General features: G+C 42.5%; 1 protein-coding gene across 2 annotated transcripts in view; it reads left to right on the top strand.

Annotated features, from left to right (window-relative positions):
- Positions 1 to 566: 566 nt before the first annotated feature.
- The window catches only part of LOC125457652 (carboxypeptidase B-like), a 66,450-nt gene continuing 49,630 nt past the window's right edge, over positions 567 to 17,386 (top strand). For both annotated transcript variants that reach the window (XM_048542184.1, XM_048542183.2), the window contains exons 1-9: positions 567 to 730; positions 1,412 to 1,487; positions 1,578 to 1,702; positions 3,598 to 3,700; positions 6,529 to 6,630; positions 6,785 to 6,889; positions 6,991 to 7,101; positions 8,062 to 8,152; positions 14,214 to 14,413. In XM_048542184.1, the coding sequence (XP_048398141.1) occupies positions 660 to 730; positions 1,412 to 1,487; positions 1,578 to 1,702; positions 3,598 to 3,700; positions 6,529 to 6,630; positions 6,785 to 6,889; positions 6,991 to 7,101; positions 8,062 to 8,152; positions 14,214 to 14,413 (984 nt within the window). In that variant the 5' untranslated portion in view covers positions 567 to 659. The remainder of the gene's footprint in view (positions 731 to 1,411; positions 1,488 to 1,577; positions 1,703 to 3,597; positions 3,701 to 6,528; positions 6,631 to 6,784; positions 6,890 to 6,990; positions 7,102 to 8,061; positions 8,153 to 14,213; positions 14,414 to 17,386) is intronic.

The raw sequence follows: 17,386 nt of genomic DNA, 5'->3' as shown, positions 1-17,386 counted from the left end.
TGCCATCCATGTGCTATAGGTTGACCCACAATGCTGTTCGAGATGGAATCAGGGTTGCCTCAATTGTACACTGAAGAAAGAAAATTAGAGGTAAAAGCCCCAACACATGTTTGTGCAAACTCGTACTAAGGAATATAGGAAAAGAGATACGAAGCTGGTGTGAACAGGTCATTCCCCTTTACCCTACCTTTAATTCAGCGCAAGGGTGAAACAATTGCTGCAGAGAAAGGAAATGAGTTATCTTACAACTTTGGAAACATCTGCAGTTCAAATTGCCCACACTCCATCCCTAAATGACAGCCAATTAATTTTTATTTTTATAAGCCTTGCTGCAGCATTGCAAGATCTCATAGAGTAAGAGGTCCCAGGCTAGCTATACAGATAAAAAATTTCATGAGTAATTAGATAACAATTGTGACACAAGATATTTTTGAGCGTATTTATGTGTTAACGAGAACATCACTGTTCAGGGATAATAGACCGGAAGGAAGTTACTGTTCAAAAATATCCATATCAAAAAGCAAGTGCATGTTGCCAAAGATATTAGAAAAAAAACTTACAGTGTATTATGCTGCACTTGTTATATACATGTGGCAGACAATGTATGGGGTATAAATTAGCCTGACCTGACTGGGTGTGTTTTACAAGCAAAGAAAACAATGGCAAGAGTTTTGTTTCTCAGTTTTCTTACAACTGTTTCTGTCGAAGCTACAGTGGGCCAACACGCAGGGTAAGGAAAATGCCTGAATTTATAAAGTTTTCTTGTCATTTATTTTAAATCTTCCTTTAGGCGTTCCTATTTCTGTAACATCCTTCAGTCTTCCAACCCAACAAAAATGCCTACATGCTTCTAATTCTTTATGCATTTCCTTTTTTTCCTATTATTAATGACCATGCCTTAGGCTACTTCATCCTGAAGTTCTGAAATTCTCTCCCTATAGGTCCCTTCTATCTCTTTCTGCTCCCTTCGGATATCCTTAAAGCAACCATTTTAATCAAACCCAAAGTCTTAAACTCTCTATTGGATCTGTGTTAATCTGTGTCTGAAAACACTTATAGAAAAATACAGCGCAGAAACCGACCCTTCAGTCCAACCAGTCCATGCTGACCATAATCCCAACTAAACTAGTCCCACCTGCCTGCATTTGGCCCACATCCATTCAAATATTTCTTATTCATGTATTTTTCTGAATGTCTTTTAAACACTGTAACTGTACCCACATCCACCATTTCCTCTGCAAGTTCATTCTACACACGATCCACTTCTGAGTGAAGAAGTTGCCCTCAAGTCTTTTTTAGATCATTCTCCTCGCACTTTAAAAATATGCCCCATTTGGGTTAGCCACAAAACTGACAGAGGTGGGAATATCCCTGGCAAGTGTTGAAACTAACACTTGAGTTTTGTTGAAAGGGGTAAAGTGTTTCGCCTGAAACCAGAAAACAAGCAGGACCTGCAGTTTCTGAAGAATGTGTCCCACACTGGAAAGGTACGAGTCACTTTGCTTAAGTCACATGCTGCTGCTTAATTAACTACAAATAAATGAAGGCCATTAATGGGGCTATTGCTGTGTCCACAGGTTGACTTTTGGCATCCACATTCAATTGACCTGGTGACAACAAACTGGACCGTAGACTTCAGAGTGGGTGCTGATTGGGCCTCGCAAGTCCAGGCTGGACTGGAGAAGATTGGACTGAAATATGAGTTAGTTTCCAACCCTGTATTACCTTTCACTGCACAGAACTGTCGGGTAGAGTTTCTTACTTGGGTCCAATTGCCGATCTGGTGCAAAGTGTGATCAAAATTTCCTTATTTTACAGAATGTTATTTTATGCTGGGGTTTTCCTCCAAATTCCTAGCGACGAACATAAAACCCATGATGAATCAACACCATCGGGTTGTGTGTTGGAGTCTAGCTGCTCACTTGAATTTTGCATTGAAAGGTATTACTTGAGGGTGGTAACCTGGTGTAGTTTGATTATTACAGCAGAAAATAGATTTATCAGAAAAATTAGCATTTCTAAGGATTCATTTGTCCACAGCTGTTCATGACACAATTTTAAATGACATTTTAGTTATGCTGATGCGCTACAGTCACAGTCTTATGAAATGAAAAAGAACACTTTTCACTGAGACCTACTAATGCCCTTGCATCTAAAGGGAAGAAAAATTGCTCAATTTTAAGAGGCTCCTCAAACGGCTCACAAATTGGTAAAACACATCATGGTGAATATTTCAATATGGGGCGAAACGGACAGCTCCCAGGTTTCTTTTAACTATTCATTTGTGGGATGTGGGCATTCCTGGCTGGCCAGCATTTCTTGCCCATCCCTAGTTACCCTTGAAAAGTGGTGGTGAGCTGCCTTCTTGAACTGCTGCAGTCCACCTGCTGTGTGTTGACCCACAATGCTATTAGGATGGGATTTCCAGGTTTTTGACCCAGTGACAGTGAAGGAACGGCGATATGTTTCCAGGTCAGGATGGTGAGTGGCTTTGAGTGTTGTTGGGGCTGCACTCATCCAGACAAGTGGGGGGTGTTCCGTCACACTCCTGACTTGTGCCTCGTGGAGGATGGACAGGCTTTGAGGAGTCAGGAAGTGAGTTACTCGCCGCAGTATTCCCAGCTTCTGACCTGCTCTTGCAGCCACTGTGTTTATTTGGTAAGCCCAGTTGAGTTTCTGGTCAATGGTAACCCCCACGATATTGATAGTGGGGGATCTAGTGATTGTAACACCATTGAACGTCATGGGACGGTGGTTAGATTGTCTCTTATTGGTGATGGCCATCGCCTGGCATTTGTGTACCGAATGTCACTTGCCACTTGTCGGCCCAAGCCTGGATACTGTCCAGATCTTATTGCATTTCAACATGACTGCTTCAGTATCTGAGGAGTCACGAATCGTGCTGAACATTGTGCAATCATCACGAACATCACCACTTCTGACCTTATGATAAAGGTAAGGTCATTGATGAAGCAGCTGAAGAGGACACTATCCTGAGGAACTCCTGCAGACTCGTTCTGGAGCTGAGATGCTTGACCCTCCAATAACCACAACCATCTTCCTCTGTTTCAGGCTAGACTCCAACCACTGGATCATTTGCCCCTGTTACCTATTGATTGCAGCTTTGCTAGGGCTCCTTGATGCCACAATCGGTCATATACAGCATTAATGTCAAGGGCTGTCACTCTTACCTCATGTCTGGAGTTGTGAATAGGTTCCATTCTTAAATCTGTTTGTGGCTCAATTTGTATTTGAGTCAGAACACAGTGCAGGAGAATTTCAAATAGTGGTTTGTAAATACAGGAAACATTCATATGTCAGATCTTTAAAACTCCTGCATGGGATCAAGATCTTAAGCATTTGTAACGTGGGGATTCCCTGTAGCAAGTTTCATGTGCATGGCCGGATCCCAAAGTAATGTCTTTCTAACTGGCACAAAGGATGGCCAAAACACAATTTACCCTTGAGAAACCATCGTGTTTTGCATTGGCTTGTTTGGTTGACTTTTGCCAAATTGTGCACCATGTGAAAAGGTCTACCTTTGTTCATCATTACAATCCAGAATGACCTCTTTGAAATTAATCTTATTTCACACAGTGTGTTGATTGAGAATGTGCAGAGCCTGATGGAGAAACAGTTTGACCAAAATGCAACAGACTCAACTGGCTATAATTATGAAAGGTATCACCAGTGGAATGAGGTAAAGATAATATTATGGCTCATTTTTATGATTGATCATGAGATTCGGGTATGGCTGGCTGGGTCAATGTTTATTGCCCATTCATAATTGCCCAGAGGACAGCTAAGAGTCAGCTACATTGCAGTGGGACTGGAGCCACATGTAGGCCAGATGATAGAAATATAGAAACTAGGGGCAGATATAGGCCATTCGGCCTATCAAGCTTCCTCCACTCTTCAGGATGACCACGGCTGATCCTCTATCTCACTGCTTTCTCTCAATCCATTTGATTCCTTTTGAACCTCTGAAAATGTGCCAATCTCTTTCCTGAATATATTCAGTGACCCAGCTTCCGTAGCCTTCTGTGGCAGAGAATTTAAACAGATCATGACCCTTTGAGTGAAGAAACTCTTCCTCATCTCAGTGCTAAATGGCCTCTTCCATATCCTGAGACTGTGGGTCCTGGTTCTAAACTCTCCAACGAGGGAAAACATCCTCCCTGCATCTAACCTGTTCAGCTCTGTTAAAACGTTATACTTTTCAATCAAATCTCCTTTCATTCTACTAATCGCTCGTGAATTCAAGCCCAATCAAGTGGATATCTCTTCATAGGAGAGTCCTACCATCTCCAGTATCATTCTAGTCACCCTTCACTGCAGTCCCTCAATAGCAAGAAGATAATTTCTTACTGAGGGAGACCAAACATGTACTCAATACTCTAAGGATAGTCTCACCAAGGCCTTGTATAATTGTAGCAAGACTTCTGAACTCAATCCCACTTGTAATGAAGCCCAATATAACATTTGCTTTCCTGGCTTCTTAGCTGTACATGCCAGTCTATTTTCATTTAACTGTGTACAAAGACACTTTCTGTATATCCTCATATGCTAATAAATTGCAATTTAAATAATACTTCCTACAGATAAAGGTACCTGCTAAAGCTAAGTGTCACTCTAATGTTTATTGGAGAAAAACATTCCAAGAAGGCAAAAGTAGGAAAACAGCTTTCTACCTTCACCAACCCAACTTGCTGTGTTTGCTTGCCCAGTCATTTTTTCTGAAGTTTACCTGTGGGTCACTATTAGCAAGACTGCTGACGTGCAGCAGATTTTAAACATAGAACAAGTGACCTTTGAAGGCACAACATTTGAAAGCAACTCATGCTGAATAGTTGGACAAGGCCAAACATCCATTATCTTAAGTCTCTGGGTTCAAATATCACTGCCTTCACTGACCGAGATCAGAACCCACCTCTGTTATTGGTGAAAAGCCAAAAGAACTGCAGATGCTGTAAATTAGGAACAAAAACAGAAGTTGCTGGAAAAGCTCAGCAGGCATGGCAGCATCTGTGAAGAAAAACATCAGAGTTGGCGTTTCTAATCAGAGCTGACAAACTAGTTCTGAGGAAGGGTCACCAACCCCAAAACGTTATCTCTGATTTTGGTGCCAGACCTGCTGAGCTTTTCCAGCAACTTCTGTTTTTGTTCCCATTATCTTTTAACTGACTGAAAGAAAGTTCAAAGTGCTATTGACTTTTACCAAAGTAATGCCCAATAATGCAAGGATTTACATACTTGGAATGATGTAATGATGCTGTACAATATGACACCATTTGGCCCATCATGTCCATGACAGCTCTCTGAAAGAGTTATCCACTTAGTCCCACTTCCCCCACCAGAATATTCCCTTTCAAGTATTTATCTAGTGAACCTACTACTTTTGGATATTCAGGAATTCCAGGTCATAACAACTCACTGTATAACATCACAACTGTAATAAGATACAACAATTGATGCTTAATGTGATGTGAAGTTGTTGGAGAGAGCACAGAAAAAGCTTCTGGGATGCGAGAAACATCATTTAGAAAACTATATAGCAGTCATTGGGGTTGTTTTTCCTGGACAGGAGAAGGCAGGGAGGAGGCTTAATAGAAGTATTTAATTTTTAATTAAAATTCATTCGCACGACGAGGGCATTGCCAGCTTTCATTGTCCATCCCTGATTGCCCAGAGGGCACTTAAGAGTCAATTACATTGCTGTGGGTCTGGAATCACATGTAGGCCGGACCAGGATGGCAGTTTGTTTCCCCAAAGTACACCAGTGGACCAGAAGGGGTTTTCCCTTTACAATCAGCAATGGGTTCATGGTTATCATTAGACTCATAATCCCAATTTATTTTCCATTGAATTCAAATTCCAATCTCTACCATAGCTGGATTCAAACCCAGGTCCCCAGAACTGTCCAGTGATAATACCATGAGGCTATCCATCTCCTTTTAAAATCATGATTAAAACCCTCATAAGTTCAAAACCACGAAAGGTCTGGACAGAGTGAAGAAGGAGGAAGCATCCTCATCTATGAAAGGATTGGGAATGTGAGAGCAAGAATTTGAAGTAATTAGCAAAGTGAAGTGAGGAAGCACTTTTTTCAGTCAGTAAATAGTTAGGATCTGGAGTACACTGCCTGAAACCATGGTGGAGGTAAGTCAGCTGAGGCATTGGTGAGGGAGTTACTTAGGTAGTTGAAAAAAGGAAGAGCGTGCAGAGCAATGATGAGAAAGTGGAAGAATGGCACTCAATGAAATGCTCACTTGGGAAGCCAGCAAAGGCAGAATGGCCTCTTTCTACTCTGTAACAATTTTGTGATTCTGAAGCATTCAATTGTTTTATATATCAAAAAATCCAGCCATCTATGAAAACCCATGGATACATGTTTATCATATTTTAAACACTGAACTTTGAAATATGTTGAATTTGAAAAATATATCTCAAAGGAAACAAATCAATCAGAAATTGCACTTGTGTAGAAGTTGAGGATACGCTCACAATTGTTTTTTTTGACTCCTGTAGATTGAATCCTGGATCACTAAAGTCACCATTAAAAACCCGAGACTAATTTCTCGGTTTGAAATTGGACAGAGCTATGAGGAACGAGGAATCTACGTCCTCAGGGTAAGATTTTATATTCCGTACTTATTGGTGTGAGACCCTCTGATCTCTTCGCTTTAGCCTACTGCTACAAGTGATCAAAAGCTGACCAGAGTTTATGGTTGGACTGATAAAGCAGCTTCATGGAATCACAGTTACTGCCAATCTCTCATTAAAGGTCGGCAAAAGGACAAGGTTCATGAAACCTGCCATCTTTATGGACTGTGGGATCCATGCCAGGGAGTGGATCTCCCCTGCATTTTGCCAGTGGTTCGTGAAAGAGGTTTGTGTTGCAGCATCTGGTTCACTTTGTGCTGTTTATCTGCAGGCATTTCATTGTCGCAGTCATGAAACAGGCCATTTAATAAACCTCTGTTTCCACAGGCTGTTACAAATTATGGAATTGATTCTACAATGACTGCTCTTCTGGATAAACTAGATTTCCTCATTGTTCCTGTTATCAATGTAGATGGTTATGTCTATAGCTGGACCAAGGTAAGTGCCTGATACATTGTGAATGTCCCAAAGAATTCTTCACAGAGTAGATGAGATGTGAGTGTCTCTTACTGAGGACAGCATTCATTGCCCATCTCTTAAATGTTATATTGCCTGGAGTAACAAATGGACCAGACTAGGTAAGGCATATTTCCCTTGTAAACAGATAGGTCTTTATAATAGTCAACATGGCGGCCATAAGGCTAGATTTTTTATTGTTATTCAATTTAAATTTGACTACCTGCCATAAAGGGATTCAAACCTGTGTCCCCAGAACATTATCCTATAGTTACAAGGATTACTAATGTAATGACATTATCCCTGCATCATCCACAAGCCTTGATTGGGACTACAGTCCGACCTTCCATCCCTGCATCCAAATCATTGCTATTGACTATAAATAGCTGGGGCACGCCTCTGGTGACTGAGTGGCTCACTAGAACATTCCATGGGGGAGTTAAGAGTCAACTACATTACTGTGGGTCTGGAGTCACATGTAGGCCAGAGCAGGTCGGGATGGCCGATTTCCTTCCCTAGAGGACGTTAACGAGCAGATGGGTACTTACAACAATCAACAACAGCTACAGGGTCACCTTCGGACTTCCAATTTTAATTCCATAGTTTTTTTAATTGGATTCTAATTTCACCACCTGCTGAGGTTGGATCGCAAATTCAGGTCAGTTTCTGCCATTCCTGTCGAGTGACATTATCACTGCTCTACCAACTTCCCAATAAAAGTATGATGTTCCAGGCCCCTAATGAGGGTGATATTAGACTCTGGTCTTCTTTTCCCTGCTGCTGCCAGACCTGCTGAGTTACTCCAGCACACTGTTTTTATTTCCCCTCTTGAGCACCCACAGTTGCTTTCACAAAACAGGGATATGTTCTCTTCCTTTGCAAAACAGGACAGGGGTATGAACATACATAGCACTTTTATTTCTCCACCACGTCCATCTGCAGGATCGATTCTGGAGGAAAACACGCTCCAGGAATTCTGGTTCTAACTGTGTGGGCACGGATCCAAATCGAAACTTCGATGCTAGATGGTGCAGTAAGTTTCCACATTTTGAGAATCAACACAATGTACATGGGACAGCGTATGAGTTTGAACAAGGGAAGAAATAAACTAAGTGGCACCAGGGACCTGGGTTCGATTCCACCCTCAGGCGACTGTCTGTGTGGAGTTTGCTCATTCTCCCCGTGTCTGTGTGGGTTTCCTCCGGGTGCTCCGGTTTCCTCCCATAGTCCAGGGATGTGCAGCTTAGGTGCATTGGCCATGCTAAATTTCCTGTAGTGTCCAGGAATGTGCAGGCTGGGTGAATCAGCCACTGGAAATACAGGGTTGTGGAGTTGGTGTGGGTCTGAGTGGGATGCTTTTCAGGGGGTTGGCATGGACTCGACAGGCCAAATGGCCGGTTTTCAGAGTGTGGGGCTTCTATGATTCAAGCTGATTTTAATATAGGATAAGTCAAATCTCAGAGAGAAATCTGGCTTGGTAAATCCCAATTGATACCATTGGGCTGCAGGGTTCCCAAGCGGAATATGAGTTGCTGTTCCTGCAACCTTCGGGTGGCATCATTGTGGCACTGAAGGAGGCCCAGGACGGACATGTCATCTAAGGAATGGGAGGGGTAGTTAAAATAGTTTGCGACTGGGAGGTTCAGTTGTTTATTGCAAACCGAGCATAGATGGTGCAGCCCAATGATATCAATGTGGATTTTACAAGCTTCAAAATCTCCCCTCCCCCCACTGCATCCTAAAACCAGCCAGCTCGTCCCCGCCTCACTAACCTGCTCTTCCTCTCACCTATCCCCTCCTCCCACCTCAAGCCACACCTTTATTTCCCACCTACTAACGTAATCCCGCCCCCTTGACCTGTCCATCTTCCCCGGACTGACCTATCTCCTCCCTACCTCCCTACCTATACTCTCCTTTCCACCTATCTCCTCCTCTATCCATCTTCGATCTGCCTTCCCCTCTCTCCCTATTTATTTCAGAACTCTCTCCCCAACCCCTTTTTCTGATGAAGGGTCTAGGCCCAAAACATCAGCTTTTGTGCTCCTAAGATGCTGCTTGGCCTGCTGTGTTCATCCAGCCCCACACTTTGCTATCTCGGATTCTTCAGCATCTGCAGTTCCCATTATCTCCGAGCTGATAACCATTATGGTTTCAATGCATGTGCTGTAAAACCTCATTAAAATGCATTCAAACAATAGGCCTCCACAATCCTTAGCACTAAGTCCACAAAAACAACTCTAAAAGAAAAATGGCATAAAACTGCATGCAACTGTACAAAACGCTAGTGCGACCTCATTTGGAATATTGTGTGCAGTTCTGGTCGCCGCATTACAGGAAGGATGTGGAAGCATTGGAAAAGGTGCAGAGGAGATTTACCAGGATGTTGCCTGGTCTGGAGTGCAGGCCCTATGAAGAAAGGCTGAGGGAATTGGGTCTGTTCTCATTGGAGAGAAGGAGGCTAAGAGGGGATTTAATAGAGACATACAAGATGATCAGAGGATTAGATAGGGTGGACAGTGAGAGTCTTTTTCCGAGGATGATGACTTCAGCTTGTACGAGGGGGCATAGCTACAAATTGAGGGGTGTTAGATTTAAGACAGATGTCAGAGGCAGGTTCTTTACTCTGAGAGTGGTAAGGGCGTGGAACGCCCTGCCTGCCAATGTAGTTAACTCAGCCACATTAGGGGCATTTAAACAGTCCTTGGAAAAGTGTATGGATGATGATGGGATAGTGTAGGGGGAGGGGCTTAGATTAGTTCACAGGAGGGTGCAACATCGAGGGCCGAAGGGCCTGTTCTGTGCTGTATTGTTCTATGTTCTATGTTCTATGTTCTAAAACTATGTCTCCCCAACTTTGTAGAAAATATGATGTATAAATTAAACTTAAAGCTATACATTGTTTCTAATAATTACATCATGATTGTTGGCTAAACATTTCTAAAAATGACAGGAGGTCAGAGGGTAGGTACAACAAGTAATCAAGAAAGTTAATATAATGTTATGTTTTATTGTGAGGGGCAATTGAATGCATGAGTAGGGAGATCATGCTTCAGTTATTCGGGGCATTATATTCAGGGCATTGGTGAAACCATGTTTGGAGTACCACGTAAAGTACAGATCATTGTAATTACAGAAAGATGTTAATGTATTGGAAGCAGCTCAGAGAAGGTTTATGGCATAAGAACTGGCAGTGAAAGTAGACCATTCAGCTCAATAAGCCTGTTCCTCCACTCAATATAATCATGAGTGATCTCATTCCAGTCTTCTCCCCATCAACCTCTGACCCATTACTAATTAAGAATAGATTTCGGTAGTAGATTCGCCAACTTTAGGTACACTTAAGTCGTCATTGGATAAGCATATGGGCGTACATGGAATAGTGTAGGTTAAATGGGTTTCACATCGGTATGACAGGTCGGCACAACATCGAGGGCCAAAGGGCCTGTACTGTGCTGTAATGTTCTATGTTCTATCCTCCTTAAATTTAATCAATATCCCGGCCTCCGCTATACTCTGCAGTAGTGAATACCACAGATTCACAACTTTTTGAGAAAAGCAGTTGCTCCATATCCTCATTTGCCAGCTTAAAACTATGACCTGCCATTTTCACTTGTCCCTCTATGCCTACTTTGTCAATCTCCTTGATATGCCTTGGGTAGGTCTCCTCTCGTTCTTCTAAACTGAAGAGATTATCGGCCTAACCTGCTCAATTTCTCTTCATAAGACAGACCTCTCATCTCTGGACTCAATCTAGTGAAGCTCATCTAAACTGCTGACCATGCAACTGCATCCCTTCTCATGTAATGGAACTAAAATTTTATGCAATACTCAAGGTGCAGTCTCACTATTGCCTTGTACATTGCAGCAACACTTCCCTACTTTTATATTAGATCTCTTTATCAATAAATGCCAAAATTCCATTTGTTCTCCTTTTTAGCTGCTGTACCTGCATACAAGCTTTCAGTGATTCATGTACAAGGATACCCAGACCCCTCTGCCCCAAAGCACTCTGAAATTTCTCTCCATTTAAGATAATAAGTTGCCTTTCTATTCCTCTGACCAAAATGAATAAGCTTACATTTATCCACATTAAACTCCACCTGACAAATTGTGACCCATTTACCTAATCTATCCATGTCCACTTTGCAAATTTCTTATCTTTTCTTTGCAGCTTACTTTCTCACCTATTTTAGCGTTACCTAAAAATTTGGCCATAGTACATTCTGCCGCATCCAAGTCATTAATATAGATGGTACAGTTTGGGCCCAAGGATTGAACTCAGTGGCTCCCCACTAGTTATGTCCTGCGAACCAGATAAAGACCCATGTAGCCCCACTCTCTGCTCTCTTTTGGTTGACCAATCCCCTGTCCAAGTTAATCAAACACACCTAACCCCATCTGATCTTACCTTGTGTATTAGCGTTTTGTGCAGAAACTAATCAAATACTGTCTGGAAGCCCAGATAGAGTATGTCTGCAAGGTCCACAGGATCCATTTTGCTTGTTAAATCTTTGAAGACCGCTAGCAAAGTTAATGAATTTGCCCATCATTAAAGCTGACTCTGATGGATTGCATTTTGGCCCGCCTATTAATTCCTTAAGAATTACTACCAGGCTTACTAGACAAATGCTTGGAATGAGCAGATTGCCTTTTGAGTAAAGGCTGAATATGTTAAACCTGTATCCTCAGGAGTTTAGAAAAGTCAGAGTTGTCTTAATTGAAGCATTTAAAATCCTCGAACGGGTGGATGTGGAAAATATGTTTCCTCTTGTGGGAGAATGTAGAACTAGGGGTCATAGTGTAAAAACAAAGGGGTTGCTCATTTGAACCAGAGATGAGAAAAATGTTTTTTCTCCCAGGCGTTTGTAAGTTTTTTGAAATTCCCTTCCTGAAAGCACGGAAGTTGCAGAAACTTTAAATAACTTCAAGACTTAGTTAGGTGAATTATTGATTGCCAAGGGGATGAAAGATAAATCAGGGATATGCAAGAATGTAGAGTTGGGGTTAAAATCAGATCAGCAATGATCTCATTGATTAGAATAGGCTTGAGGGATCAATGGCTTATTCTCGTTCCTTGTTAATAAAACTCCTGTCTAAGGACTGCCCAGAAAATTTAAACTAATAAGAAAGTAAAAATTAGGAACAGGAATGGACTTGTGTTATGTTTCAAGGGGGAAGGGGAAACTAGAATCGGCAAAGGGAGCAGCAATGCTGGGAAGACTAAAGTAAAAGATAGTGAAGGAACATAATGGGGTAGATGTTAGTAAATGAGACGGAAAAGGAGATCAAATAGAGAAGGGGGGTGACGGGAGAAGGGGAGAGTAGATGAGAGTGTAAGAAGGAGGGGAAAGGAGGGAGAAGGAGAGGAGGATGGAAGGAAAAGGAGAGAAGCAGAATAGAGATGGAGGGCGTACGGAGGAGGGTGAGGAACAGAGAAGGATGAGAGGTGAGGAGTCATAGAGAGAGGGAGTTAATGTGCAAGTGGGTGAGAGAGATGGAGCAAGGAAGAGACGAAGATAGGGAATGTTGAGGGAACGGTGGAGGAGAAGAAAATAAGAAGAAGGAAGTATAGGAAACTGAGGGACCAATGGGTACAAGGAAGTTGAACAGGCAACAAATAGAATTTGTAAATGGCACAGAAAGGGATTTAGAGAGGACTGAAACAAAGTCAGAAACTGCTTGTGGAACTCTGTTCTGCTTTGTCTTCACAGCTGCTGCCAGGCCTGTTGGGTTTCTCCAGCATCCACTGTTATTTGTTTTATTTCCAAGGGGGTTGAGTTGACTAAACAGCATGGGAGGAATTTTTTGATCTTTTCCATTTCCTCTTCCATCACACCACCTCCCCACAATTGAGTTATTGATCCAGGTGATGACAAAAATGTACAATTTCCTCTCTCCTCGAAATACCAACCCGTGATTTCGCCATTCTTGCAAACGTTCAGCCCATCTCCCAACTCCCTGTTCTCTTCAAAGACTTTGAGTGATTTGTATCCTCATAAATCCATAACTACCTTTCCTGGAACTTCAGTTTTGAAACCCTCCAACCAGTTTGTCATCAAGTCCTGTCATCATTCCAAACAACTCTGGCTAATGTCACAAATAACATTTTGAGAAGTGACTGAAAAAACAGAGCTTTCTCTCCCAGTGACATTATTTAGAAGCACAACTTTGATTTTTACGCATAATGTAAGACGATATGATATTGGAGAAAAATTAGACCATTCAGACTGTCAAGTGTGCTCTACCATTCAATCATGGCTCATATGTTTCTTGAACCTATTCCATTGCCTTCACCCCATAATCCCTTGCTACTCAAAAACGTATCTATCTCTATCTTAAAGGTACCCAATAATTTGACCTTCATAGCCCTCTCCATTGATGAATTCCACCGAATAACTACGCTCTTGCTTCCTTCTCACCTCAATTCTAAAAGGTCTTCCCTGAACTCTGAAGCTGTATCCTTGGGTCCTGGTCTCTCCTAATAGCAGAAACATCTTCTCCATGTCCACTTTATCAGGCCTCTCGGTATTCTCTAAGTTTCAATCATATCCCCCCCACCTATCCATCCAACCTCCATAAAGTACAGAACCAGAGTCCTCAACTGCTTCTCTTACGGCTAGCCCTTCATCCCCAGGATCATTCTTGCAAACCTCCAATAGGCCCCCTCCATCAGCAACACATCTTTCCTTAGACGTGGGGCCCAAACAGCTCACAATATTCCGAATGCAGTCTACCCAGAGCCTTATATAACCTCAGCAGCATGTCGCTACTCTTGTAATCTAGCTCTCTTGAATTTAATGCCAACATTGCATTTGCCTTCCTAACTGCCCGCTGAACCTGGATATTACAGTGGCAATCTGTCTCTACCTCAGCACCATGTGTCTTGAATTTAGCACTGTTATCAGATTGCTTTTCCAACATCTGGGATTGAATGAGCAGAGTTTTCCTTCAATGAAACTAAAACTAGCTGCTACAATATGTTATAACATTGTTGACAATTCTTTAATAGTTGTAAGCAACTTGGACAACATGAGGTTATGAAAGCTGTTTTATATTTATATAAATACACACACATTTCTCTTTTATATACACAGCTATTGGTGCCTCAAGGAACCCTTGTGATGAGACTTACTGTGGGTCACATGCAGAATCTGAGATGGAAGTCAAGGCTGTTGCTAACTTCATCCGTCAATACCGTGGCATCAAAGCTTATATCACGATCCACTCATACTCTCAGATGTGCCTTTTCCCCTACTCCTACACCTATTCATTGGCATCCAACTACAAGGAGCTGGTACGTGGCAAACATCATTTGCTCATGAATGAACTTACTCTCCACCTTCTTGCTATGAGGAGATATTTCAATAGTTTCCGGATTCAAAATAGTACAGGGCACCATGGGGAGGGCAGCCACTTGCATTGTGTTGTGAAATTTGTAAAACAAAATATGTGCAGTATTCACCATAATATTCTGTCTTCAGATGATGGACATTACTTTTCAATCTTCTACACTTGGAAAACATACATTATGCTGCTTTTATTTGCCTCTTGTCAAATTTTATCCCAAACAGTGTATTTTTGTACCTGATTAAGCCCTTCAGTAGGCAATCAGGGTACTTACTGAGTGAGATAACATGACATGAAGCTGGATGAACACAGCAGGCAAAGCAGCATCAGAGGAGCAGGAAAGCTGGTGTTTTGGGTCGAGACCCTTCTTTCCTGCTCCTCTGATGCTACTCAGCCTGCTGTGTTCATCCAGGTTCACACCATGTTATTTCAGATTTGCCAGCATTGGCAGTGCCTACTATCTCTACTTATTGAGTGAAGTGTTTTGCTTTCTTGTGGTGCACTGTAAACCTGTGCCCGAGCATGAAAACCCATGTTAACATCCCATCGGCTCCGGAGATGTATCACAGCGTAGAATCCCTTCATTGTGGAAAGAGGCCAATCAACCCATTGAGTCTGTACTGACTCTCTGGTGACACCCACCCAGACCTAGTTCCCCGCCCAATTCCCATAACCCTGCATTTAGCATGGCCAATCCGCCTGGTCTGCACATTCCAGGCAATTAAGCATGGCCAACAAACCTAACCTGTACATCTCTGGACAGTAGGACGAAACCGGAGCATCTGGAGGAAATCCACGCAGACACAGGGAGAATGTGCAAACTCCACACAGACTGTCGCCCGAGGGTGGAATCAGATGCAGGTTCCTGACAGCGTGAGGCAGCAGTGTTAACCACTGAGCCACCATGCCACCTCAATGCCAGGTTAAACATCCTTGACACTTTTGAGCTGTTGTGAATGGCTGAGAGTATTAGAAGCCGAGACTCTGGTCTGTGATCAGATTCCAAGCAAAGCACTGCCAGTAAACAATGTTGTGATAGAGGTAACAAGGTGTAGAGCTGGATGAACACAGCTGGCCAAGCAGCATCAGAGGAGCAGGAAGGTTAGATCCTTCTTCAGAAATGGCGGAGGGGAAGGGGGCTCTGAAATAAATAGGGAAGAGAGGGGGAGGTGGATAGATGGTGGATGGAGGAGAAGATAGGTGGAGAGGAGACAGACAGGTCAAAGAGGTGGGGATGGAGCCAATTTCTGAAGAAGGGTCTAGGCCTGAAACGTCAGCCTTCCTGTTCTTCTGATGCTGCTTGGCCTGCTGCGTTCATCCAGCTCTACACCTTGTTATCTCCGATTCTCCAGCATCTGCAGTTCCTACTAACTCTAATGCTATGATAGACCTCCCTTCAACGAAATGTGATAGCTGACCAATGACAACCAAGTCCTCAATGCTTTGTGCTTTATATGGACTAACATCTCAAAGTGTGTGACAAGGCAACAAGAGGGGAATTTTCCCACATCTATCACATTTGAGTTTCTCGCATTAACATCCCAAATCCATCCAAAGCTCCTGCTCTTGTCCTTTTCAGCATTTGGCCCTCTAGCACCCTCTGCTGCTAACAAACAAGATTTATCTTCGAACAGTTATTGCAATTTGACTAGGTTTGTGTGTTTACTGTAACCAAAAATCGAACTGAAATATAACACCAGGTGTATGCATCAACACACACAGGACCCACAGGGGTGGAGTTTCCACAATTATAACCTCTAAAAATAAGTTGGCAGAGCAGCTGGAACAGAAACAAAACCAGGTAGGTACTCTGGAGCTGGTCCCATACGCCTGGCAGTCCACAGGAAATTTTTCATTCCTTTTCCAGCCAGAAAGACTTGTTTTTACAACTGGAAGCAAATGCATTGAGGTCCAAATGTTCTCAAAACAGTGCAGTTCTTCACCATCTTCTCAAGGACAACTAGAGACGAGTTATAAATACTGACCAAGTCAGCAACACTCACATCCCATGAATGGAGAATTTTGGCCTCCATCCTTTGGAGTTAACTCCCATCTACTCGAACATAGAACATAGAACAGTAACAGCACAGTACAGGCCCTTCGGCCCATGATGTTGTGCCAAACTTTTACCCTAAACCTAAGATCTATCTAACCCCCACCCCTACCTTATATTATCATCCATATGCCTGATAATAGCCACTTAAATGCCCCTATTGAGGCCAACTCCACTACCCTCTCCAGTAATGCATTCCATGCCCCTACCACTCTCTGAGTAAAGAACCTATCTCTGACGTCTCCCCTATATCTACCTCCACTCTCTTCAAAACTATACCTCCGCCTTGTAGGAGCTACGTCCACCCTAGGAAAAAGCCTCTGGCTGTCCACTCTATCCACACCTCTGATCATTGTGTACACCTCTATCAAGTCACCTCTCATCCTTCATCATTCTAAAGAGAAAAGCCTTGGTTCTCTCAGCCTTTCCTCATAAGACCTATCCTCCATTCCAGGCAACATCCTGGTAAATCTCGTCTGCACCTTTTCCCACACTTCCACATCTTTCTTGTAATGAAGCAACCAGAACTGGGCACAATACTCCTGATTTGGCCGAACCAGAGTTTTGTATAGCTGGAGCATAACTTCATGGCTCTTGAACTCAATCCTTCTACCAATACTCTACCTCCCTCCTATTTAGCAACAAAAGGCCTGTTGTCAACACTTTTTATCCTATATTTATCAGAGCAGAATTGCAAGAATATCAAATATTATTATATCAAATGCTCAGCAAGTGGAAACCATGTTCTAAGTAATATTATCCGTCTGAAGTGTCTTTACGTATCATAGAAATTGTTGTTCCTTTTGAAATTTGATATTCTTGCAATTCTGTCCTGATAATGGCAAAACAAATAAATTTTGACGGTGT

This window comes from Stegostoma tigrinum, chromosome 14 (assembly GCF_030684315.1).
Source record: "Stegostoma tigrinum isolate sSteTig4 chromosome 14, sSteTig4.hap1, whole genome shotgun sequence".
Taxonomy (NCBI): domain Eukaryota; kingdom Metazoa; phylum Chordata; class Chondrichthyes; order Orectolobiformes; family Stegostomatidae; genus Stegostoma; species Stegostoma tigrinum.
The sequence above is the reverse complement of the archived record's forward strand: the minus strand, read 5'-3'. Positions and strand labels throughout refer to the sequence as shown.